Genomic DNA, 26,585 nt, shown 5'->3' on the forward strand with positions numbered 1-26,585 from the left:
AGAGGAAATTATCTGGGGGTTTTTTAAATCATACAAATGGTTTAGGTCTTAATGGTCTCTTTATGTACAGAAGTTCGGTGAGTAAATGTACTGCACACAGACGACTGGCTGAAGATAAGTACATGTATCTTAAGAACATCCTTTCAGTAAATGTCTGTCCTTGTCCGTCCGCCACTCAGGAAAAGACGACATGGAGATGTGCGAGCTGAGCCTGGAGGAGACGGGTCTGACCAGGAAGAGGGGGGCGGAGGTCCTGCCCCGGCAGTTCGAAGAGTTCTGGGAACGCTGCGATGGGATTCAGTACCTCAAGAAGGCCATTGAGAACAAGCAGGCCCGGCCCACGTACGCCACTGCCATGCTGCAGAGTCTCCTCAAGTGACCCGCGGCAGCGAGATGAGCATCCAGCAACATGACGCTGACACACAGACTCACAAACGCAAACAAGCGCATTTGAGGGTGTACCTGCTGTTTGAAGTAACCACGAAGAAAGATGCTTCTTATACGATTGATAGGCATTCAGTGTTTCATCTCCTTTTAAAATAACTGGATGCTCTTTTTTTTTTAGTTTTTTTTTAACATATTTTATTTTGCAGTGTAACACCTTATTGGTTTAGTTAGTTCAATCTTTAAGCTTGAATGGAATATCCCACTGTGAGGCCTTAAACTGCAATATCTCTGCACTACACCCAGGAAGTCTTAATTAACATATTAGATATTAACCTGAAACCTTGACGGTCTGCAATAGGGACAATAAATTAGATGTTTCGAAAAAACTTGCTTTTAATATAGTGTCTTTCAAGTCATGCTTTATTCTCTGCATATTAATGCTTTCCTTATTGTTATACTGTATTTAAGTAGAATACAAGTTATTATATTTCAGTCATCCATAAAAAGGTTTGACGCGTGAAGAAAAAAATGGGACGACCATTTAATGGCAAAAGTTTTTCACAACTGCACACAATATAACAATTCCATATGGTCGTAAGATCTATTTTTTAAGAAAGCTGCTGGATGTATTACCATCTTTCTTCTTGTAATCCATCTATTATTTGCCTGCTGTATACACAACTTGTTTTTGTATTGTTGTTCATTTGTTACGCAAGTAGTTTTCAGGTTTGCAGTTTTGTTGCTTTGGGGTTGTTTTACAGACAATAATGCTAATTGTGTGTGTTTGTGTGTGTGTGCTCATGTTATATTTTATTAAGCTGATTACTTGACTCCTGTGTTGGTTAGCTCGGGATCAGACAATCACGCTATCCCTTTATTTACCGTAGGTTCACTGAAGGATACAGCAGCCGACTGTAACTAATTATTCACTTTCCAAATCAGATGTGCTTGTATCTTGGCCTTTTGCGCTGGAATGCTGTAGAAAATAAATGCATGACCCCGTGTTCCTGATGACTTTTCTTTTTTTCTTACTAAGTTACGATAGATTACCAACTCATGAGGGTTAATTCAAGTCAAGCAACTTGTTTACTTCCTCTATGACAAGTGAAAGCTACCGCTAGCATCTTAGCACAACCGCCCGATCAATAAATACCCATAAGATGACAATTTGGTTCATAAAAATGAAACCAACAATAACCATCAACAGCCATCTCCCTAAAGACCTTAATGAGGCGTATAAATAAAAAATAAAAAAATGCATACATTCATGGGAAGTTAGCTAGCATAAATGCCGTTTGTTAGCATCGTAATAAAGTAGCAAATCTGTGACTTTATAAACTTGCAAATGTGAGATTTTTTTCTTGGAATATTGCCGCCTCTCTAGGCTCCGTTTTCTCTCTTTTTTTCCCTACAGTGGCCCTAAATACGCTGTCGTACTAATTTAATTTCCAACCTTGGTTATTAGGCCTACATAAAGTATTTTTCACTGTGTGTCGTTAAGTTGTTGAATGATAGGTAAATGCTGTGGAAAATGTTTTTCTTAATCTGCTGTGAGCTGAGCTCTCAGGGCCACCATACAACTGACTGCAGTTAGACATCTTTGAGCTGTCAAAAACCAACAAAACAAAACATCTTTTTATGCAAAAAACATTTTTATTTCTTGCTTTTTAATGCAAAATGTGTGTGTAAAAAAAAAAATCCAAATCTCAAAACACAAACGATTAGTTGGAAGAGTTGTTTTGAATCGGACAGACTGATAAATACAGCTCAACTGCTTACATACATTTCTATAAACAATATGTCATGATCCAAGTCAACAGCTTATACATTCATTCTCTTTTTGGGACACAACAATGGTAAAGTATGGCGTTTAAAGTCTAAACTCAAGATACCACCATGTGTATCGGCTTGTAAAATAATAAATACCTCATTGTGAGGAAAGAACAACCTTTGCCAAGGGTATACAGGAAATGTTCCTACCATTCAATATATAGAATAAATATTAGGTTTCACTTTAATATCCATAGCTCTCCGTCTAACAAGACACTGATCACTATGAACAATTCATCTCAACACCTTTAACACCTTTTGACGCGTCTAACGTACCACAGCATCCCATATACAGTTAAACAGCAACGTCAGTCTTTGCTACCACGTGTCTCAGCGTAGTCGGACAGCTCCTCCGGCGAACGCAGTCTCATCAAAGAACTGTTACTTCAAAACATTCGTTATCTGGCGCCCGTAAATGACAGCATGTTCTGTATTCATTTGGCGGCCTCCACGTCTAGAAGGGACAAGAGGGGGAAGGAAGAAACTGCTTATTTCGGCTGCACGCAGATATTTCCTTCGTATAAATCAATCAAATATTTACTTAAACTCAAGAACGGGACTACTTTTCATTGGAGAATCACTGATCAACCCAAATATGGAAATCATTTCAAGCTTAATATTTGATCACTTTCCTCGTAATCATGGTATAGCTATTGTTTAAATGCTCCACAATGATTTGGTTTGTAAGTGAAAAATCATCAAGGCTGTCACACACAGGTGTTTACCTTTGTATGCATCATAGAGCTGTAAAATATGTGATGCAAAGGTTATTGTACAACACTTCAAATGCATATTGAATGTTAAAAGCATGAGGTATTCAAATATATATTTTAGTCCTATTTTCTGAGCATGTTTTGTGATAGCAACTTTTTCTCCCTTGAACTTTTCTGACAGGATATTTTGGGATTTGATCCATCGGTCCTCACCTCGTTGTGTGGTATACAATGATGGAAGTCCACCATTTCCGAGACTAACTTTTCGGATCTTGTTGTGTAGAGTTGTCTGGGGATCTGCAGAGACAGAGAGTAGATGGTTTTTACAGTGTGCTTCATTAATATATCATAGAGCCAGAGGCGATATGAACAAAAAGCAGGCAACATAACCATTATAAGGATCTGCAAGAAAGACAATTCTACCACAGAAGGTTATAACTACGGCTGCTACAGCAGAGTTCAGTGTAAATGCTATACACCTTTGTTGGATTCGGCACAGAGCATCTTCAAAGATGTGAACTTAAAAGTGATTTTGAAAAATCTGTGGATCAAGGCCTTTAAGCAACTACTGAAGTCCAGTTAATTACCATTAAAGCCACACTGAGCCGTGTTTAAGGAAAACTACGAAATGCACCAGACAGTTGGTCCACTTTGATGGTGAATTAAAAGTTAGATGCGAAGCAAAGATGAAGCGTGCGGACGTCGAGAAGAAGGAAAAACAAGCCGATTATTTGCAGAGAGTATTTTAGAGCATATTAGTTTATATTACTTTGAAGGTTTGAGGTTAGTGCCTTCGCCCAATGATAGCTGGGATCGGCTCCAGCCCCCCGCGACCCTGAATACAGGATAAGCAGTAGACAATGGATGGATTGATTTGTGGATGGGTTTGAGGTTAGTAGTTTTAGCACATACGGCACGGTGTACCTCAATACTCAGATGTATGTTTTCAATTGAGGCAAACTGCTCTTGTTCAGACTGTTGCGATTGGGACGAAGCGGAACTTGACGGATATGGCAATGTGGACACTTGAGTTAAGACACCGTCATCGTTCTCGAATACGGGGTTCACCCTCAAAGTGTTCTCAAAGGCATAGGGAGCAAGGGTCTGCCTACAACGTCAAAGGAGATGAGGTGGTGAACAAACAATGCACAAAACACAAAATCACTGTAAAAGCAATGCCCTGAAATAAAAAAAAAGGGTTAGAAATGTGACGAATAAAAAGGGGCTTGTACTTACACCAAAGTTATGGCCTTTCTGGTCTTTATACATTTCTTGTTAATGAACATCAAGATGCCTATGATGGCACAAACAAAGCAGAGGCTTCCCACGAGGCAGGTTATGATTAACGGAGGGTCTATCGGCATCGACACCAGCTCGTTGCAGTGCTTTCCGTGGTAGTGCCAGTATTTGCCTACAGGGCATCTAAAAGGGATGAGATTACATTTATACACAATAGAGAGAATTGCCCTGCAAACACAACCTTTTCACTTTAATTGCAAGGCACAGAAGGAATGCCAAAAAATGTACATAATTACTTTTACCAGCTGGAAAATAGTGTCACTTTAATAAATACATCATGCAATTAAAAAGTTGTTAAAAGTTAATTAAATTAAAGTTAATAATCCAATTTTTTTCTTCAGACGACAAAAAGAAACCACGTCTCTAATTGAATAATTGCATGATCCCTGCATTAAAGGAAAAGTTCGGAATTTTGGACATAGGTCCTCATTTCCAACTTACCCGAGGTGATATAGGTCGGTGGAGACCGTTTTCAGCACAATTGGTCCAGTCCTTATATTTGCACAAGTCACCGTTGCTAACTGGTGTTGAGCTAGCGCACGTCAACGGTAACATCCAGCCTGTCTCTAAAAACAGCTTTAACTGCTCCGCAGAACACCCGAGACAAATGTATTATAACGTCGGACTATCGATGTACATGTCAGTGTTGGTAGAATCATTTTAGAAATTAAACCAACCTTGCATTTTCAATGATAAAACATTTTGAGGGACTAGTTTCTCAGCAGCAGCGGAATTTTACTTTGCGTGTTAGTAGTAGTGCGTAAAAACGAAACCTAAGCGCCCTACAGTCGTGACAGCTAGTACTCGTAGCAGCGTTAAAAACATTTTTTAAATTATTCTACCAACACTGACATGTACATCGATAGTCCGACGTTATAATACATTTGTCTCGGGTGTTCTGCGGAGCAGTTAAAGCTGTTTTTAGTGACAGGCTGGATGTTACCGTTGACGTGCGCTAGCTCAACACCAGTTAGCAACGGTGACTTGTGCAAATATAAGGACTGGACCAATTGTGCTGAAAACGGTCTCCACCGACCTATATCACCTCGGGTAAGTTGGAAATGAGGACCTATGTCCAAAATTCCGAACTTTTCCTTTAAGTCTTACTGCAGCATCCTGTTTCAGCATGATTCTATCAAACTAGGGAAGTGAGATTCTCTTTCGTCGTGACTTTAAAAGAAAATTCTTTCTCTCGCTGTTTAATTCTTGGTGTATTCATAAAAGGTCAGACATCCAAGATTTATGATCTGGCTGCTGAACAGAAATAATAATTGTGAGAAACTTATCCTCCCCACAGCGTTGATATTTGCTCTAAATTCATCTTCTGATTGTGAGAAAGCAAATGTGTCTCAAATCTTGAATGCCCTTTGAGTCCAAGTCATTTATAAAGACTTTCATTCTCGGGTTAAAATGCAAAGACAAGCCGAGGGCACCGGCCGTTTGTGTTTCCTTACATTCGTCAGCTTTTGTGTACCTGCAGGTGGCTCCATGCCCTGGGATTATCTCACACAGGCCTCCGTTCTCGCAGTAGTCCGGCTGCAAAGTGCAGGCGCTCTGACACGGCAGGCCGTCCACGGTGCTGTAGCCCGGATCGCACAGACACTCTGCCTCTTCAGTCCAACTGTTCACGACGCAGCGCGAAAACTCGTTGCAGGCCAGGAACTTACAGGGGTCCGCTTGGTCGGCTGAGACCAACAAGAGAAGAGAGGGAACATTAACATTACCGCACTGTCTACCTGGAGGAACAAGGATTTGCCTGATGCCAGTGATGGTAGTTTCAACAAGGTGTGGTTAATGAGGTGACGTAGAGCCATGAACTCTTCCAAGCAAATCACATTTACACTGCGGAGTGGGGAGTTATGGACAGGCTCTCTGACCTTGTAACGAGAGAGGTGGGCCATATTCGGAGAAAAAAAAGTGGCAAATTTACGAGTTTGTAAAGTGTCAGATTTGCCAGTTTATTAAGATGCTAACGACAGGCATTTATGCAAGCTAACGTCCCATTGATTGTACGCACGTATTTTTCAAATTAATACATCACAACGCGTGACAACGCCTTGTTACGGTCAGTTAAGGTCGTTAAGGTCTTTAGGGTGATGGCTGTTGATGGTTATTGTTGGTTTTATTTATATGGGCCAAATTGTCATCTTGTGGGTGTTTATTGATCCGGCGGTTGGGCTAAGATGTTAGCGGGAGCTTTCACTTGTTGTCTTAGCGACGGCAAACATCTGGTGTTAGCGGAACCAAGCAACTTGTTATATCGGCTATATAGATTTATAAAGTGTCAGATTTGACACTTTATAAATAACTTGTTTATATCGGTACATAGCTGATATAAACAAGTTTAAACAACTTTACAAACTCGCAAATTTGCAACGTTTCTTTTCTCTGAATATTGCCCCCTCTCTCGGCGCCGTTTTTTTTTTTCTTTTTCCCACAGTGGCCCTAATAAGCCATCGTACTCCTGCAATGCCTGAGAAAAAACAGGGAATTTACTGCATATAGGCGAGGACATGTCACCTGGTTCCACTTCCAAGGAGCGGCTGTCAATCTCAATGTCGAGCCGTTTGGACGCTGCGCTGCAGAAGTCCTCCAGCACGCAGTGGACGGCCTCCGTGACGTTATACGGTACCGGCTTGTCCAGTTTCATCTTGCTGTTCACCACGACGCTGCCGTTCCTGAAGTTGAGAATTTTCAGCTGCTTGAATCCAGTCAAATTGGATTGTAGATAAGGCAACAGCTGCGAGGGAGAAAGAGGAAAGCAAATTATTATATATTATCGAAAATCTTTCTCAACTATTCTCTAGGATGTGCTGAATTTCATTAAATGTAAAAGATTAGTTTTCTGTGCAGTTAGTGATCAGTGAGTGAAAATAATGTTCCTGGAAAGCAAACATTGATTTCATCTTTGAGGGTAAAGTGGGAATCATTTTCAAACCCAACATGGTCAAAGAGCCCCACTTGGATATTTAGGTTAATGAAACGATGTCAGACTCATGCGTGCCCTGTTCGTGTCAAGTGTCTGTAACGATCCGCCCAGGGCAGCAGAGACCACATTTACCTGTGGCTTTATTTCCACAACGACAGGACTGAGGTTGTCGTAGAACGGCTGATTCTGAATTATTCAGGTCACATTTTACAGTGCGAGTGCTATGAATAGTTCATAATTAAATTTTGATGCAAGCATGAAATCCTGCCATTTCTGCGCCGACTGTGTAATTAGATGCAGAACAGAATTAGTGATAGGTTTATAAGCATCGGTATGAGAACACAGGATGTACTATTTCTAGTCGGTGCAGAGAATCAATCTATAATACATCATGTTTAGCGAAGGCTTTTTATTTTAAGTGCCTAACAGTACAGTCAGGTCAAGTATCTCTGCATTATCCCCACGTACGCTGCCCTACATAGTCGACATGGAGAATATATGAGCCAAACTTCAGTGTCACGTCAGAAGCTACAGGCTAGCATGTGATTTAATCACTTCCAACTTCCCGTTTCCTGTAATCAAACCAACATCTTCATTACTGAATTTGTTATACTACATAAATAAAGAGATTATGTCAGCAAAACAAAATATATAGACATTAGTAATATAATATGTTACTCAGAGTAACAAAAACTGCCATAAATCACTTAAATCGTAAATCAAATGTATTAAATTAATGCCAAAAATGCACAGAATTATTTAAACAGCATGAATGCATCACCAACTCCTGGTTTTAAATGAAAAACATCTATACAGTCAAATCAAACCTATGCAGTCACATTTGAACTCCTTCCCCATTGTTGAATTGAAAAATCGTCTCACAGGCTTTTAGCTCAGATAAGTGAGAAACCAATCTTAAGACTATGGACACAGACTGATGACGGTGGGGATTTTTAGGTGTGTGGGGGGGCAACCAGCTAAAGTAATGGCCCTGCATCAATGTTCATCGATCTAAAGCGCTCTCCTTCCAGCCACTTCACGTTGGCCACAGACGGGGCAAACATCAAACCGCGGCGCTGTGAGAGGGAGAGATTACGATGCTCGGGCTGGCCTGGCTGTCGAGCGGGAGATAAGAGGCCTTAAGGAGCTCTGTTCTGATCGGGTTACTTCACTTATCACTGGCAGTCAGTTTACTGGGGGGCTAGCTCCCTATAGCTAATAGTCTCCGAGCAAGTACAAGGGGCCCGACGTCCCGACCAAATGGGCAACAGTCTGCAGTACAGCTGGACAACACAGCTTGCCGTTTGTTCATCCATTTGTCTCAATGCAAAATGTCAAGTGTAATGTACACTGTAGATTAGATAGCAATCTGTAGAGTTAGCTCCGTCGCCTCCCACTCAAGGTCAAAGCCGCGTTCTCTGACAACAAACCTCAGTGCGGTCTGTATTGTGGACTAAGGAGCAACATACTGGAGACAGCATGACACAAACACACAGCCACAAACACACAGTGATCGCGTCTTTGACACGATCACATACGCTTCTCTGAGGTTACACATGTATCTACTGGTTCTTGTTTGGGGAAACCTGATCAAACATCCCTTCTCTCACACGTTTATTCAAAAGATTTATGGTAGCAAATACAGTCATTCAACCCTCCATGTCCGATTTTTTATTGGTTGCTTTACAAACCAGTAGGTACAGGAGTAATGGAGGCAAAGGCAAAAAAGGGGAAATTGCAAGCCACTGTAGGCTAATGGTTCATATATGTATACATATGAGACAGTGAACGTACAGTATGACAAATGGGGTTCAATATCCAGCAAAACATTACATTATGTCCATTTAAATGGGCTGCAGAATATATATTATTTGATATTACTTCCTGCTACTTTTCAGTGATTTATATGCCAGCTCAGACTGGTTTGAAATACAGGGTCACCCATAAAGTTGGAATAATTTGCAAATGTCTTGTCTTTTATAGTGTTATGCATTAATTAATTCCACCTTGGTAATTGGGCCACATAATTACTGACGCATTTAAATAGGAATAAACAGAGGATTGCGTCTGAAAACAAAATATTCCAACTTTATAGACAACAGTGTATTTGTTTAAAGTCGTCCCTCGTCTGCCTTAATAGCCCATTTAAAGGAAGATATGTTGACTATTCCTAGTGGGATGGTGAGAATATTAGATAGTATACGGTAAATACTTACCACTTCAAATGTCTGACCGGGAAACTAAATAAATTTGATTAATGAGGAAAGGTGCAGTAACCACGGTTTGGGCAACCATTGAAGAATTGGAGATGGAGTGTTATTTTCAGTATTTAGGACTTGTATGTCATTTCTGTCTACGTATCCCTACTACTTCATATAGTATTCCCTGATCCAGTGCAGACACTGATTACTACTATATAAGCCATGAAAAGTAATTGCAAACCATAGACTGTATATAAGAAGTCATTGTGACATCACCTATTCCTCCACCTACACTTCGGGATATTGGTTTCAGCCATCTTGGTTTTTGGCTTTTTGCAACCAGAAGTGACACAAGAGGGTGGAGCTAAGTCCAACCGGACACTAAATAAGACATTTTTAGTCGACCAAAACGGTTACAATTAACTTCCACAGACTGAAAACGCACTGTGAAAGGGTTAAAGATGTAAGACGAAAATGTAAGACTCCAAAATTCGACCTGTCAATCGCAACTTAGCCACGCCCTAAATGTGTCCATTATTTACAAAATAGACATCATGCTTTATTGGAGAAGACTTATACAATAGCCATTAAGACCATAAGGTCCTGTTTATAAAGTTAACTGAAATAAAAACAAGAAGACTCTCCCCATGGCGGCTATTAGAAAGAATGCAGGTGTTCAGACCCAGGCATTGCCGCCCGTTGGAAACGTAAAACTTAATCTGTTTCAGAATACAAAATCAAATTCATAAAATGACTCATTACCTTTTCACAATCTTTCTGCAACAAATAAGTGAAAAGTTGACAAATGATCAAAATATAGCACATTATTAACTATTTATCTTAACCCATAGGCTGTATCATCAAGGAAACAGAGAACCAATCCCACCTGTAGCAGCTCACATTCCCCTCTATTCCTTTGGCATTGCAGCTAACACACAATCCAATTTGTATCGATACACCTCCTCGGCTTGAGGCCGAGGCCTTTACATAACACACGGCACAGGCCTAAAAATATTTCTTCTCCGTCAACCTCCGGGTTAAGCCTTGAAATCAAAGGGGATGTCAAGACGCTTCTTGTGTTGATATACCAGAATAAGGTTCAGGTTTTAACAGACAAAGCCCCCACCGGCTTCCCAGCAGCTAATGCTAATTTAAAACTCCTATTTAGAGGAAATAGAGCAATGTACCAAATGGAAAAAAGGGAACATTCCACACTTTATTTCCCCACAAATGCTCCAAAACAAAGTGGCCTCAACCAATCTGTGATCTATTTTATTTGATTGTCTGCCTATAGAAAAACATACAAATAGTATGTCTATATGACCAGATAACCAACACTGTTATACTACTGCTGCAACATGCATACAGATGTAATCTGCCTGATGTCGCACTAAGCAGATTGGAACCATTAATAGCACAATGTGTGCGTTGCTGGAAGTGATCAGAATTACTTAAAGCTTCTTACCACAAGTCACAAACCTCTGAGTCCTACAATGACTAAGGCAGACCCAGGTGTCATGGTTCTGGACTCGTTTGCTCTCCACCATGTAGAGCAATGCAGTTTTAGCATTGCCTGACCTTCCTGTACAGGTTCACTAAGCCTATTATCACATCATTCTGCTTCACATTAATTCATTTATTTGCTCTGCAAATGTATCTTTAAGGCTTTAAAACATGCAAGAAACACTGATCAATGAAACAACACACATATGAGCGACAAATGTACAAAAATAAACTCTGGATTTTGCTGCTGAGAAACTAACGAGCCTGACTAGACTTACACAGATAAACACAAGCTTGTGGTCCCAAAACTGATAGATAATGGGTCTATAAATAAATGTGAGTCAAACAGAATCTAAACAGTCCCTAAAAGCCCAATCTTTCACACAATTCAAACAAAGTAAGGCAAACACAAGCTTTCCAACATCAGAACCAGAATTACAAAAAAAAAACAATAGACGTGAGCAGCTGCAGCACGAAGGTCTAATGGGTAATGTAAAGACAGAAGCAATGCTGAAAACTAAAAGCAGAGTACTTCAGAAATGTTAGGTGCTTTCAGATTGTTAGATACGATACTGCATTTTTGAAAAGGTTAGTTAAGAAATAGAAAGGTCATGTTCTCTCTGAGGCATTGGAGAAGTAGTTCCAATATGGAAAAAAAAATACCGGTATGGAAGCTAAAGTCTTCTGTCTCCCAGGCCCAGATTTACTGGAAGCTCCAGGGTTTGGCGAGTGTCTGGACCCAGAGTGCTGTGTCTGAGTGAAACAGAATCATTTCTTTATACTAATGACACAATGGCTCCTCTGAAATTAAAGCATTAGCATACTGCAGATTTGATCAAGAATTTGGCGCTTAGTTGAAGCCTTATCATGCTTTAACACTTTAATAAAAAAGTAAAAATTAGTTGAAGAAAAAATATATATTTGATAATTTACTGTTCATTTCAGAATGTAAAACTGTGAGGATAATTGCATCCTCATAACAAGATTTAGATTAAGCATCAACTTGGGGCTATTCTACTCCAAAAAACCTAAAATATTACCTAAAAATTAAACGTTTACAGTATAAACATGTCATTTCATCACACAGTTCAGCTTGGGCTACGAAAGCAAAAAATATGAGAATGAAGCATGCACAAGCATGATATCCAGCACAAAAGCTTGTGTACCTACCAGCTCGAGAAAGGTATTCTCCAGGGATTTATACTCTGGGGAGCTCTTGTTGAACAGGTCATCAGAAAACATCATGTTAGTGACCCTCAAGCTAAAAAAAACCACTAACTCTTTGCCCTTATCCACTGCGGTCATCACAGGCGTGCTGGCTTTTCTCATAGCCGGTGCAGCCGTGGATTCATACGGGCGTTCATCGGACTCAGAGGGGAATCCGCTACCGCTCTCTTCTTCCAAAGGCTTGGTCGCTTCCGCCTCCATCCCATTCGGAATCGACCCTACATCGCCTTGAATGTTTGGATTCTCAAGCGGCGGGTCTGTTGAGACCGGGGTGGCCGCACTCTGCCCTCCGCTGGTCTCGTCTCTGTCCTCGGGGGCTTCGCCACTCACTGCGGGGGATGGCAAGGACTGCACGTCTGTTTCTGGTTCAAGGCCTTGGAAGACATCCTGAGATGATGGTGTTGAGACTGGCGCTGCTTCCATCACAGGTATCTCAGTAAGCGTGGGATCTGTAGACTCTGGCAGGTCCACGTTACCCTCAACAGGTGTATCGGTAATGACTTCTTCTGGTTGGATGCTTGGAGTTGCTATGGGAAGCTCAACGTTCTGTTGCACTGGATATTCCTCAGTGACGCCTGCTGGTTCAGATCCTTGTAAAATAAAACACACATGTTTTCAGACCAAAGGGAGTTATTTTGTGTATAAAAGACATGTACATTCTTTGTTGGATAGGCTACTAATCAGTGTTTTAATATTATGCTATTTGTAGAATTAAATTTGGGTGGATTTGCAATAAATCCTAGCCTACCAGAATTATTACATCTCACTGCTTTGATCATTTCACAACAAGTTTAGGAGTTTATACATTTTTCAGATAAGAAGATTTATACCACTCTCATGTTTGTGAGTTAGAGCTTGGGGCTATTAGCCTAACGTAGCATTAAGACTGGAAGCAGAAGGGAAACAGCTAGTGTGTCATCACAGTGAGGTTGCCAGGCAACTAGCATCTCTGCTACGCATTTAGCCCAGACTCAGCTTGACAAACCAGGTATATTTAGTATTTTTAGAAAGGTGTTTGGCTGCCCAGCATGAGTCTGTAATGACTCGACCATCAGCAGGTCGCTGCTCGTTAATGGGTTTTAATATGATGTATTGGCTCAGCAGGGAGCATCTCCATGCGCAAAACCAAACCATCAAGTCTAATTGTACTGCCATTTTCCATTTCCTATGAGAGGTGAATGTTCTGTGTAGATATGTGTCAGCAAAACAGAGAAAATAGGTCACTCTTTATTTGGACAGTCCATTGCTAATGTCCGTTCTGAGGGTTCTGTAATTTTAATGTGTCTAAAAATGTCCATGTGACACTCACAATAGTGTAAATTAAGTTCAAGGTACTCTTAGGGTTTGTGGTGTATTTTAGAAGAGAGGCTAGTAATCTTCCATAATGTGTCTCTTCACCACCCAGTAGGTGTGGATCAATGCTAGACTAATAAAATAAAGTGTTCAATCGTAATTAGATAAAATGAAGCACGGTTTGAGATTCATTCTTAATTGTTTGTCATCTATTCTTTCCTTCTCCAATCCAATTAAGAACTTTGACACGTTTCTGTTTTTACTACTTTTATCGAATTACTTTTAATGATTCAGTCATTTCTTTGACATCATCCATTCAAACACAATTAAAATGTACTTCTACTTCTTACTTTCCTAGCCTGGGAATATGTTATTTTTACATATATCGTAGATCATAAAAGCATCCTCCTGCTACTTTTTGTCAATCACTCTAAATGGAGTCCAAACCTCAATCTAAAGTTTTGCTACTCAATAAAGCTTTGAATTCTTGAAGGCCTCACTCCTGAAAGTAAACATCCTGCATTTAACCTGAAAAACATTTGAACTTTGAAGTCTGTCACCCGTTCTTCAGCCTCACCTCCATCCTCACGCTCAGTTGGTGGTGTCTCTCTCGCTTCTGCCTCTGCTTCCTCTTGCTGCCCTGTGATAGTTTCCAGATTTGTGTCCGGGGCCATGATGTCACCGGGCGCCTCGGCAGAATCTTCTGTGGACTCCTCCTCTACCGACGACATCCACGGTGTCTCATCGATGACGGCGGAATCGCTCTCTGGGAGGATTTTTGGGATGAAAGGCACAAAGGTATGTGTTTCTGGTTTGACTGTCGAAGCGTCCAGAAAGTTGACTGCCACTGCCACAGTGGGGAAGAAACTCTGGATGGGAGGCTTGTCCGTCACCACGGATTCAACGCCATCCGACGGGTTGATGCCGAGCTCGGCGACTGAATACACAGTGGTTACTGAAAAGAGTTAAAATATGGATACAGCTTTAACATTCCACTTACCCATCATTTCATTCAGTAAATGTAACGTGATATCATGCTCACCAGTCTCAAAACTCAGTGTCTGTATGTCCAGCGGTAGTGACGGTTCCTGTTTTAAGGCCTTTACGATGATTTGCTTCAGTTTAGGAGCATGGACATCTTCGTCAGTCTCGGGCGCCTCCAGAGCCTCGGGTTCATCATTGAGCTCCGTTTCTCCATTAAAGACCACGGCGTAACGCACAGACACATCCTCTGAGCTGATCAACACAATAGGAGAAACTCTCATCACAGATCTCCTCACTGGTAATGGAGGTCTGACATTTATGAGTCATATCCCAAAGGAGGATGTTTTTGGAGATGTTATTGTTTCATAATAAAACATTGTCATAAATGTCACTTCAGTGGTGAATGTTTGTGTGTTATTTTGTTAAACATCAATCAATTTCGCAAAACAGAATTACAAATCATAAGAAAGCCTTTAATAAAACTGAACTCACCGAAATCCCAGAACACGGATCGCTTTGAATCCTGGAACTTTTTCAAACACACGAAGCATCTGAAGAAAAGGAAAACAAGAGAGTGCGAATGAAACGTGAGCATTTTCTCCCTCTTGGTTTGCCATCCAGTCAAAAACATGTATCTCTACGTTTAGTGATTAAATAACCGAAAGATTGAAAAGTTGACATTTTGGAGATATAAAAATACTTTTCTTGGTTGTACAAGTAAATATATTTGAGTTTTTGTAATTGTTTTTCTAATATTTTATAGACAATTTATCAAGAAATTAGTCATGAAAACAATAATGTTAGTTGCTGCTGTAAAGGCTCAGTATTGCAAGTAATGGCCATAAACACAGAAAGGTTACATTAGAAGGTTTACTGTACCTGAAATTAAAAAAAAAAAGGGGGTCCGTCAATATATGGTCAATCCAAACAGCAAAAATGTATCAATAGGGGAAAGGCATGCCAAAAATGCAAACATATGGTCATAACGAGCAGAAAGTGAAGAGAAGTGACCCATAAAGTATGTGCCAGAGAGCTGATTAAGGGATTGGGAACAGGTGTGGAGGTCAGGTGGTAGCTAAAGTTGGAAATACTGAAGACTACAGCAGGACTACAGCAGGACTACAGCAGGATGGGGAGGGGAGGGGTAACGTTGAACCTGAACCTGATTTCTGTAGAGGTTTCGTTGTTTAGCTCATACAGCCAACATTCAGTTATTTAAAATAAATTATATAGTAATGCTTTTAGATCAGTAGATTCTTGGACTGTGTTTACAGCCTCGGTCGATGCTTTCTTACTCAGAGATAATCTATATGATTAGATCTTACTATTTCAGGCTTGTGGTCATTTAGAAGTCTTAACTAAAGTCCCTTGGGTGCAACCTTAAAGATGTTAACTCAATCAGGGAGACATGTGCACTAAGTACAGTGCCAGAGAAGCAAGAAGACATCTTGCATAATGATACAACACTGTCATAAGAACAAGGGAAAAGAGATAGAGGAAGATTTTTCTTTGGTGACACAGCATGCAATGCAAATACATCTCATCTGCTTCTTTGCCAACAGAATTTCAGGGTTTCATCACCCGTCAATCTCAGTGAGATCTTAAAAAGCTTTTCAAACACAGCTCCGCGTCTGTAAATTTAACACTCGGCTCTCTCTCACCCTTTCTGTGAGCTCCCGCGTGATGTCATTGTACGGCGCCGCCGGGTCGCTGAGCAGCCTGCTGTACATCGGATCCACAATGGTGACCCTGAACTCCACGATGTACTCTTCGTAGTTCTCTTTGATCATGTTGGGCTCCTCCTTGTTCTGGCAAAGAAAAGCCAAATGGTGTTGTTGTTGGACTGATCACAGCTGATTTGGGCTTGTGTGCTTAGATTGTTAAAAGAGTAATATATGAGACTTTGTGGGTTAACTTACCACGTCAGCCTCAGTGGGTAACAGAATCAGCGGGGGTGTCCAGGTGCCTGCGACAAAACAGCAACTTGCTAGTTGAATTTAGGACATTTTGAAAATGAATCGATGTCATTGAATTGCTTTCAGGGAACAGTATTGGTGCGTTAGTGTTCAACTCACAATCCCTTCCTGACTCTGTGGTTGTAGCGATAACTCTGAAAAACAAAATAATATTTAAAAAAAATTCAGGTAGATGTTGCTGTTGCAATATTCACTGTTTGCCTGATATCACCAATATTCCTTTTTCTGGAAGGAGTGGGAAATGTTTAGTTGGTTCGAACATCCTTTTTTTCAGAAAACACTAATTATTCACCATTTTCCACTGAACATTGTTGCTTTGCAAGTGCATTGTGTATCACATTTAACACTCAATATAAGAAGGTAGTTTGCACATACCCTTCAGTGCCAGCTTCATCAGCTACTCTCTGGAGATGAGAAACAAGATAATAACCATCACAGATTTACAAGAAAACGGCATCGCAATATGAACATACTGCCATAAAAATTGGACTTCCGTGAAGGAAGTTCAGCTGTGTTCGTGGTGCTGGACTCACTCTGGCCACCATGTCCAAATGTTCCTGAGAGCTGCTGAAGTTCTGGGCCAGGTCGTCCATGCAGAGGTTTTCGTGCTGGCAGGTGTACAGCCAGGCGCTGTACTCCTCTGAGTTTGGGACTCGGTCCAAGAAGATTCGGAACGCTTCCCATATCGCTTCCTGACAAACTGAACAGATGTCATGACTTTTTTTTTTTTTTTTTACAGAAAATATGAAAAAGAAGTATGATGGTAAGACATCATTATGTTAAAAATATACTCATTCATATGGAGGATGACTAGGCGTGGCATTTCATATATTTGCAACAAGGACTGACACAAATGAAATGACAGCATGGCATAATCAGAGAATTGTGGGTAGGCCTGTTCGATTAATCGATTTTAAATCGTAATCGCGATTATTTAGTTAGGACGATGTTAAAAACGTGAAAATCGTTAAATCGATTTTTCAAGAAGTTAAAGTTCTGCACTTTATTTATTCATTTTTGTTTAATGGACACACCTTAAAATACATGTGAAAGTGAGGTTTTTCTCTTAATCCCAAAGGGATTGTTTTTTTGTTTTTTTTTTGTTTACAAGAGGTCTACAAGAAGATAACATGGAGCGAAGCCAGATGGCAAAAGTTCATTAATTGTTCTTTCTATTAATCATTTGAGGGATTTTTGGGGTTTGCACTCAAATCCCAATGGGGAAATTATTTGCAAAATGTTCAATAAAAAACAGCATATTTGAAATTATTTCTTTGCCTTTTGTCATTTCACAAAATAATCGCAATCGTAATCGAAAATTGGATTTTGAGAGAAGAAAATCGGGATTTTATTTTTGGGCAAAATCGAACAGCCCTAATTGTGGGTACTGATATTGGCATCTGTCCATATGAGGAGTTTGCTTTGCTATTAAGATTATTGTTCCCCTCAGTGCAACTTAACACGTGAATACACGGCACAGTCTACAGTGACACAATAATACATCACAAGACATCACAAAATACATTTAACATGATATAATTGGGACAGCACAAAAAGGTAGGAATGCCTGTTTGAGTAAATGTCAAACTCCATTTTTAATTTTTTTTTTGTGAATACTACATTGTGAGCACAAAGAGCCCCTGAAGCTACAATATGTTTTACCTGCCTCTGTGGGGGAAACACGCTCCACATTGTCTAATATCTTGATGCCTGTGGGAAATTTATTCTCTGACAAACTCATTTCTGGAGCGAAGCGATTGTTCCAATACACCAAATTAATCTGCCTCATTTTAAAATCATACACCACGGCAGCTGTTGTGGAATAATTTGTATTACTTTTCCATTGTAACAGCCAAGGTGGAAATCTCTGCCTCTTAAATCATCTGCAATCCATCTCTCTTGGACAAAGGATATTTGCATAGTACTTCATTATATCAAGTGCTTCAGTATGTCTATCCCTAAAACGGCTTCATTACGTGGCATCATTTAAATGTCACCCGGCTTGAAACGAGACAAATATTAAACATCTACATTAACCTTTGTTTATGTGTATGTATGGCAATTAATAAGATTTGGAGAATCTCACACATTTCAAAGTCTGACAGTTTACCTCTGAGCTTGTAATAGGCCCGATGGCTGCCGATGACTGCCTTCATCGTCTCCTGGGGACACACTTTGACCCCCGTGGTGAGGAGTGCCGACCTCTTTGTCCGACGTCCGTTCTGCTCTGCTCTGACATTTGTGGTGTGTCCGATCGGTCTGGGGGCTTCTAGAAAGTGTCGGAACTTCACATCCCTGAGCCCGGAAAAGCCGTGGTCATGTAGGTCTGCAAGAGCAGGTGAAGATGAAGGTTTAGTGAGAAAACAAGTACTCTGCACATGAAGTTTGAGTAAGCAAAACATTTGAGAGCTTCGTGATATGGAGCTGAAATTTCGCCCTCAGAACCGTTTCTGTGGATGTGTTATGTTAAGTAACAACCGATCGGTGACAACACAAAGCCAAAGCACTTGTACTAACTGCTCTGTAGTTAGGGACACTTTCAATTAAGGCAAATGGGTTGTATGAGGAGATAGGAGTTTGTTTCTTTGGCAACTGCAATATTAACAGCTTCACAGTTCAATTAATTTTTAATAGAAATCATGCAAACACAAATATCTTGCTTATCTATCACGAGGGTATATTTAAGACATGTTGCTTTTGCCTCTATGGAAGAAAGTAAAAGCACAATTCCAAGCAAGCAAAAGGTTATTTTCAAACAAGGCACCAGTTTCACACAGAGATCAGTTTAATTGTATCATATTGGGCTTGAGACATTTTAAATATTGACAGAAAGCTTATCTTATGAACTTGGTTGTGGTGACAGGGGTATTGTGGGTATAATGAAAGAACACTTAACTGTAAAACAACCCAGTCTCATAAAAGTGAATATAGTCAACAAATCTAGTTTAGTCAACGAAACCTCTCAGTTGAGTTCAGGAACAACATCATGATTGGGCTTAAAATAAGTATGTACAGTCAGGTTTAGGTAGCAAAACCGCTTAGTTAGGTTTAGGAAACTTCTGTTTGTTTGACCCACCCATAAGTAGTCTTTCTCACTGTTTACTACTATACTAGCTCTTTCTGTGGATGCCTGTCGTGTGTCCACCATGAACAAGTTTCCTCACTGACTTTTCATTAGCATTGCTTTCGTGCCACCAACACACAATGCATTGTTAACAAGTTGTGACCATTTCATGTATTTTCAGTATTTAAATGGCCTCTGCTGCAATTCTTACCACATTCTTCTCTCTTGCTTGTCCCCCATATTTATGGACACAAGACTAAACCACTGGAAGTGTGAATCCAGGGATCAAGCAGTTAACAGCAACTACCATTGAGGAGTATTCAATTGGACAAGTTACCCAATGGCCTCTGCCCAGCCGTCTTACTGTAAGCTAAATACTGCTTGCTCTTCCCTCTATGAACAGCATCTGGTTTTGCAGTGAAAGGTATATTATACACAGAGGGGCCGTAAGTCTATCTTGGGAACATTCGGCAGAAAGAAGTCCTCTGTATGTGTGATGTTGTATCCCTTTAAGGTGCAATGAGTTACTTGAGCTTTTGAAATTCACTGTTGTATAAAAGATGTCTGGGGCCTGAAGCTTTGAAGAGGTGGCTTGTGACTGGACGGCTGTCATTTTCAATTCTTGGAAAGTGCATGTGTAGAGAAAGCAAATGCACAACCCTCGCTTCTCCCGAAGGAGCAGTTGCTGAAATGCCCTTGGGCGTTTTGACCCCCCGCCGCATCACTGCAGCTGCTCAGTGGCTGTCTGTGTGTGCTGGGCAGCATCCAGGTGTGGATGTGCCGAAATGCACGCATGAGGATTACAGCTGGAAAAGGGTGTGCGTGCACAGCAAATCTTAAAGCGATTAAAATGAGGTACAGGTGGAGCCGATTTTAGTGGTTAACAATCACGGCACATGAAGCGATAGTAGACATGAACAGTGACGGGACTATTTCTTGAAGAATAGCACTGAGGTGCTGCGCATATGAAGAAAACTGCCCTAATTCTGTTAACCTTAATAAAGAAAACAAGCTCAGCCACCGTGGTATTACAGGAAGGTAAGTCCACACCACAAGCCAGTGTGCTAGCCAACACTTTCATACACAGTCACCCCATTGAATAAAGCTATTTTACAATAAAGGGACTCATTGTGATGCCAAGTGGCAAACCACAGAGGGCTTTCTAAGACAATAAGCCAGGATGTATTAGCCCCAAAACACAGACTTCAGGTCATCGGACCCAAATAATAAAAGGTGCCTCCTCTGGATTATGGAACAGAATAAAGGTAACAGAAAAATCAAAAGAGCGAGTGTAATTAATATAATCACTGTTACATTGGCATCAGACAGAGCTTAGAGCAGCTTTTCAGATGCCCCATTTTTATGACGATAAACAAAACAGGATATCTTCTTGCATTAATAACGCATCCCCTTTACAGCCATTAAATAGTGCCAAAGAAACCTAGTCACAAGCAGAGGAACAATACAGGAAGTCCAGAGGGTGTCGAGCAAGTGTGTGACGATCACCTTCTGCTATGGGATCCTTATAATATTTTTTAATCTAACCCAAAATAATTGAGACAATAACCAGTTATGAAAGACATCATTGGTTTCAGCCATAGCAACGCTAACATTACAAATGACATAAATTATGTTGTGGGTATCAGATTTTGATGATTACTACTAGAGTATAAAACTAATTTGTTTGTTTGTTTGTTATTAGATTTAAATGTGATGTATGTGGTACATGTCCTTGTACGATGTATTATTAACCAACTCGATGCTGAAACATGGAAACATTGTTGTGCCTCTCACACATTGTACTGTCATAATGTTGTTGTGACATGACTGTGTTGTGGTGAGAAGCTGTTGGTGTTGCATTATATTATATGTACATGTACAAATACATCCACCTCCTTTATGAATTCTAGCAGCTCAAGTAGGTCTGTGCATGCCTGCTGTGCAACTAGTCATTATTTAGGAATTAGAATTGGAAAAACAGGTGCAAAACAAGGCTTTCATTGATATTTTGCGTGACATAAGTGGTACAGTAAGAAAAGCAGAAAAAAATGTGTTAATCACTGTATTACAAGTAAATAAACTCTACAATGAACAATATTGTTTTTCTCAAATCCAAAATTGGCCCCACACCAAGAACATGCAAGGAATGTGCGGCCATTGGTGTTACACCCTGTAGCTTTGTCGGGCAAATATCCCCCCCCCGTTTGTCAGGCAGACCCATTCACCTGAAAAACGTTCCAGTTCCAAACATTTCGGCAAGTCAGAGGGGCGCCTGAAATGTATCTAAAGCGTGTATTTCCATTAATAGTCACACAAGCAAGGCAACATTTAAATGGGATTTTTTTTTTTGGAATTCAGTAAGCTTGAAGCCTGACTTGCACATGAAGCGACACGAGGGCCCGAGCGAGAGGAGGGAGTGTTTGAGCAAGGCCCTAATGCCTGGTGCAGCCGCAAAAAGGCCTCACAGCAGAATTACAAGCCAGAAAAGATTAGCGTCCTGCGACACTGGAAACAGAATGGCTTTTGTTTTCCTGCAGGATAATGAGCTCACCCGGGTACATCCCACTGAACAAGACAACCAGTGCGGATGCATTGGCTATGACTGGTGAAATGATGCGATCTTTCCCTATTATATCTCTGCCTGTTTAATTCATAGTGAATATTCATGACCTTAAAAGTGGCCCCCTGGCTGCTTGACAGTGTTCTGAGAATCAAAGATCTGATTTGAGGATGAGCCAAAAGGCTGTAGTTTGTGGAGAATACTTTTGCAGAATCACACACAATTTTAACTGGAAAAACATGTTGCCCTTGAAGTGCATCGCCTCCCCTTCAAATCTCCTGTCATGCAATAGAATGACCTGCAGGAAGGTCTTTACAGCAAATAATAACTTGACATTAACTAAACAAAGTAATGACAATGGTGACCTTTTTCACTTTCCAAGTTCAGTCTTTCTTGAGGTGTACTTGCCAAAAGTGTAGACTTAAAGATTTAGACATGATTTAGACATGGAACCTTCTGTGTGAAAACAAAGAGCATGTCTTTCTCCAATCATATTGAAATAAACATATCCACTCAGTTAGCAGGAATACCCACCTCCCTTACAGGATTCTTACCTTGGATTTGACTTGCTTGGAGGGTAAAGAGACACAAAGTGAAGAATAGTCCTGACTTCAAAAGCATGATGGGCTAATTTATGTGGTTTTCAAACCCAACTAACGCTGTCATTTGTAAAGAGACTGTTGCAACAACATGATACAATCCAGAATCTCTTTATCTTGAGTCCATTAGCGAGTGTGCAATGGTCTCCCCATCTGTGCCGACAAGGTCTTCTGCTTGTTAGCACGTGCCAAACGGAGGTTGTCCAGTCCCCTCTTATCCGTGCTGAAGCTCAATTCTTCAACAAAAGTTAGTTCTTGGACGTTGGATCCCTGCAGGCAACCGAGATGGACGCATGGGTGGCTGAGCAGAGGGAGCGAGGAACGGTAGCAGAACAAGAGATGGTGAACGGATGGAATTTTTGGCTCAGGAGTTTCCTTCTACGGCGTCAGTGTGACAACAGTGACAAGGTTAAAAAAGCAGGATCCGTTTTGCGTCTAATCCCTTTACCTTCTTCTTGCTGCTTGTAATCCCCGAGGGGCCACGTGGCCGCCTGGCCTCATCCTGTTAGCTACCTTCTGGACCCTCATCTGTCAGCTGAACAAACTTGGGGATCTGCCAACCAGCGTAGACCAGATAACGACTCCCGACAAGTCGTCCCCAAAAGAATCGTTGATACCGGGATTCTGTCTGATTGTCTTTTCCCCCTCTCAGTTTAGGTTCCTCCTTCCTGGGTGCCCACAGCAAATCCCTGCCTCAGGCCAGCGATTTTGGGTGCCATGTGAGGTCAGGATTGCAGTGTTGTTCTGTGTTGTGTGCCTCATTCCTACTCTCAGCCAAGTTCAGGCCTCTTTTGTTGCAGTGAGTACTGCTAACCCTGCTCCTTCCTCTGTTTGTTGGCTGTTGGAGATGCACCGTTTGATCCTTCTCCCCTGTTATCTGTACTGTGACCTGTATGATAGAGGACCCAATGAAGCAATCTCCACTTCCTGAGGTTCACAGAAGAAGAAGAAGAAGAAAAAAAACAGGATCGTCCTTCTACATGTCTGCTGTACTCTCTGCAGGTTTGGGTGCCGAGGGTGATGGCTGGGCTTAGAGAAGCACAGGCAGTGGAGGCATGTGTGGCCTCTCCTGTTATGGTGTATCACAGTGGGAAGGCTCCATGTTGTTAGTCTCCACCCTCGCCTCTTCCCTGAGAAGAGGATTAACCGTGCTTGTTGGTTGCTAACAATTTGCTGAAGTAAATAAGCCTCTTCAAGAACATTAAATCCCCCAGGCTGTTTTCTGACACAGAAATCTGGACCTTTAACTACTGATTGTAGTGACATATTTTGAAACAGTATTTGTCAGGTTTTTTTGGCTACTTGAAGGCAGAAGTTGTCACGGCTAATATGTAAGTTGCCAATTCCTTTTTTCTCTCTCTCTACATGTTCTGGCTGACCTGACCTGGTAAACTGACATTATGATTATATTGTAAAACATAACATCAATATAATTTAAATCAAATCCAAATCAATTCCCTGCAATTTTGCACCCAACGCATGCACTGAATTGAAGACTGCATGGTTATATTTCAAATAGTCATAGTCAAGTATTTGTACTGTGGTGATTTTGCTGACCTCTCTCAAATGCTTGGTCAGAGGTCAGGCTCATTACTGCCTTGTGAGGTTGGTAGAATATGAAGTCAATGCTCTTCAGCACCACTCATGGTCAAACGCCCCACACGGTACCTCTAACTTTGTGTGCATGAAGCAAAATGTATTTGGACATATATTGATTATGAAATGGAAAGGGGTGATCCTGACATTTTACGACAGCAGTCACACTTAAACAAGATAAAGACTGTCACAGTGGGGTGGAGAAGATAATACAACTATACTAGCTTCATAAATGTATACTGAAGCAGGCCACATTACACCCATTTGTGTGGACTGCTTTGTTCATGTATCCTAAAAGTGTACAAGCATAACCTCTCTGGCACTCTGCAGATGTTGTATATTCAACCTGATCCAGAATGGTTCACCCACCCATGCTGAAGGATGTGGGTCAGGGTCACACACTGGATCAGGTCTTCCTCAAACTTAAGTCAAAGAGTTTTGGCTCAGGGTGAGGATTAAGAACAAATATGACATTCAGCCCTAAGCCTTATTATTAAGTCAAAAAAAAAAAGATGACACTAATGCAACATCATTGCCTGATTTTGGCATTGTTTATAAAGAAAAGCAGCTTAATTGTGAGGAGTTTTGTATTAATAATGTATCCTCTGATTCACTGAATATTCATGAGTAACTTTGATATTTTATCCAAGATAAACAAATCCGTGTCATTCTGAACCAGGATTTTGCTCGGACAAGCTTGACCTTCTCCCACTGCCTGATGACTCGAATCATTGTCCAATTACAGGGGTCAACTTAAATTATGCAACAGAGGGAAAGTGGTACTTGCCATCTGTCAGAAGGGGTTATTTCATTAGGGACAGAGTCTAGATGTCTCTGGCTGGCAGAGTGTGCCACAGAGAAAGACACCTCTGGTCTTACACCCATGATCTGTAATCATGCAGCGCCGTTTTAACTGCTATGGACACACGCAAAACACACACACACACTTTTTTATATTATTTCACCTTTACCACACAGTGGTACTAGAATGCATTTTTCATTAGCTCTGCAAGTTCAGTTGTCCCGCCTTATCCTGCTGTTTCATGTTAAGTAATCAAAAACACACGGGAAGCCAAAGACAAGACTTATTTTGTAATAACAAAATAAAAGACTGTAACTCTGAAAGAGTCTCAAAGGGGAAAAAGAGGTGAGGAATATAACATTCTCTTCATCTATCCTCCTTGACCTTTCCAGATCAGAACTGTATTTCTTCAGGAACTTGAGAAATTTGTTCAATTTCCGACGTTCACATTTGATACAACATACTTTTTTTTATTAGAGCTTCATTCCAGTAATGTTGAATCAGTTGATTTATTTAAACTTTTACAGCTTATGTTTAAAAACCAGTTGTCTTTTTTCCTAGATTTTATTTCTATTTCTGTTTAAGTACATAGAGAAAAAAAAAGCGTCAGATTCGTTGTGATCCGGAGATTTTGTTTCCCCACTGTGACTTCTAGTTAATTGCAAACAACAATAAGGCGCTTCCCATTATCCCTTAAACCCCTGGCATTAAAAAGACAAAAGATAAAGACAATTTGTCGCAAGTAACTGCCAGGTCAGGTCAGCAACTTACCAAAAACCAATGCAAAAAGCACCAGAACTATAACGTTTAAAGTAATAACTGTGAACAAGCAAGACTGAGGAAGGCATTAAGCCTCTTGACTGTCTACCTCCGCCAACCACTTTTTTCCATCAAATACCAACGTTCAAGTTTATAACCACAGTCTCTTAGAGGGCCATTACTGGTAGCAGAGCTCAGTTTGAAGAGTATGTTCACAGTGCCATTTTGGACCCACCAACCTTTCAGTAATAGTGTACTTACGTCTGCCAACTACGAGGAAATGACGACAACACAACTCGGCAAATGACCAATCACATTACAGTGAGGCAACGGGCAATCGGCCGCACGTGGCATCAAATGTGTGCCATCTGCTTTCAATGCCAAAGACTTTGGCCATGCACATGTGACCGTGACTCAAGCCATTTATAATACCATTTTAAAATGGTATTATATCCAGCCACAGACTGAATTGTATGATAATTAACAAGATGTTTAATCTCATGCATTAATACAGAATTATTTTAATATCTAAAATACTCAGAATTACTGAACCAACACTTTATTCTGTTGCCAGCAGTTGGGGCCTCCACTGCTTATGCTATCAAAGGTGTATGCAAAAAAAAAAAAAGCATTCCTCTCTGATGTCATTTGCAATTGTATCCGACAAATATTAAAACCTCAGCAATGCTACAAAGCCAAGGGAGTAGCTTCCAACATATAAACACCTTTGGTATTCATTTCTTGTGAGATTCCAGGTTTTAACCTCCTCTTGGAAAACTGAGAAAGACGAGTCCCTCGGTAGAGTCTAATATTAGAGTCGTGTTTGTTGTAGCATTCGTCTTTGGGAAAATCCACTGCTGATT

The 26,585-nt window shown here is 40.7% G+C and overlaps 2 protein-coding genes across 3 annotated transcripts in view; one reads left to right on the top strand and one right to left on the bottom strand.

Annotated features, from left to right (window-relative positions):
- The window catches only part of myo6b (myosin VIb), a 30,689-nt gene extending 29,304 nt beyond the window's left edge, over positions 1 to 1,385 (top strand). For both annotated transcript variants that reach the window (XM_084012770.1, XM_084012771.1), the window contains one exon: positions 180 to 1,385. In XM_084012770.1, the coding sequence (XP_083868896.1) occupies positions 180 to 379 (200 nt within the window). In that variant the 3' untranslated portion in view covers positions 380 to 1,385. The remainder of the gene's footprint in view (positions 1 to 179) is intronic.
- Positions 1,386 to 2,080: 695 nt separating this feature from the next.
- On the bottom strand, positions 2,081 to 23,148 carry impg1b (interphotoreceptor matrix proteoglycan 1b). The gene is made up of 18 exons (XM_084012772.1): positions 22,521 to 23,148; positions 18,453 to 18,668; positions 16,876 to 17,042; positions 16,718 to 16,746; positions 16,442 to 16,476; positions 16,286 to 16,332; positions 16,028 to 16,174; positions 14,859 to 14,917; positions 14,425 to 14,618; positions 13,960 to 14,337; positions 12,033 to 12,679; positions 11,526 to 11,615; positions 6,750 to 6,969; positions 5,704 to 5,914; positions 4,167 to 4,352; positions 3,855 to 4,038; positions 3,144 to 3,227; positions 2,081 to 2,671 (listed from the first exon to the last, which is right to left on the bottom strand). Exons 1-18 carry the CDS (start codon positions 22,585 to 22,587, stop codon positions 2,588 to 2,590), a joined length of 3,045 nt encoding a protein of 1,014 aa, XP_083868898.1. The 5' UTR covers positions 22,588 to 23,148; the 3' UTR covers positions 2,081 to 2,587.
- Positions 23,149 to 26,585: the final 3,437 nt, after the last annotated feature.

Source organism: Eutrigla gurnardus (genome assembly GCF_963514095.1).
Source record: "Eutrigla gurnardus genome assembly, chromosome: 7".
NCBI lineage: Eukaryota > Metazoa > Chordata > Actinopteri > Perciformes > Triglidae > Eutrigla > Eutrigla gurnardus.

Bases quoted from the DNA above. Each gene is read 5' to 3' on its own strand.
- impg1b (XM_084012772.1), bottom strand. From the start codon at position 22,587: ATGCTTTTGAAGTCAGGACTATTCTTCACTTTGTGTCTCTTTACCCTC. The intron at 18,669-22,520 runs GTAAGAATCCTG...CTGCTCTTGCAG, and splicing joins CCAAGCAAGTCAAATCCAAG to ACCTACATGACCACGGCTTT. The intron at 3,228-3,854 runs GTACACCGTGCC...CTGTCTCTGCAG, and splicing joins ACATACATCTGAGTATTGAG to ATCCCCAGACAACTCTACAC.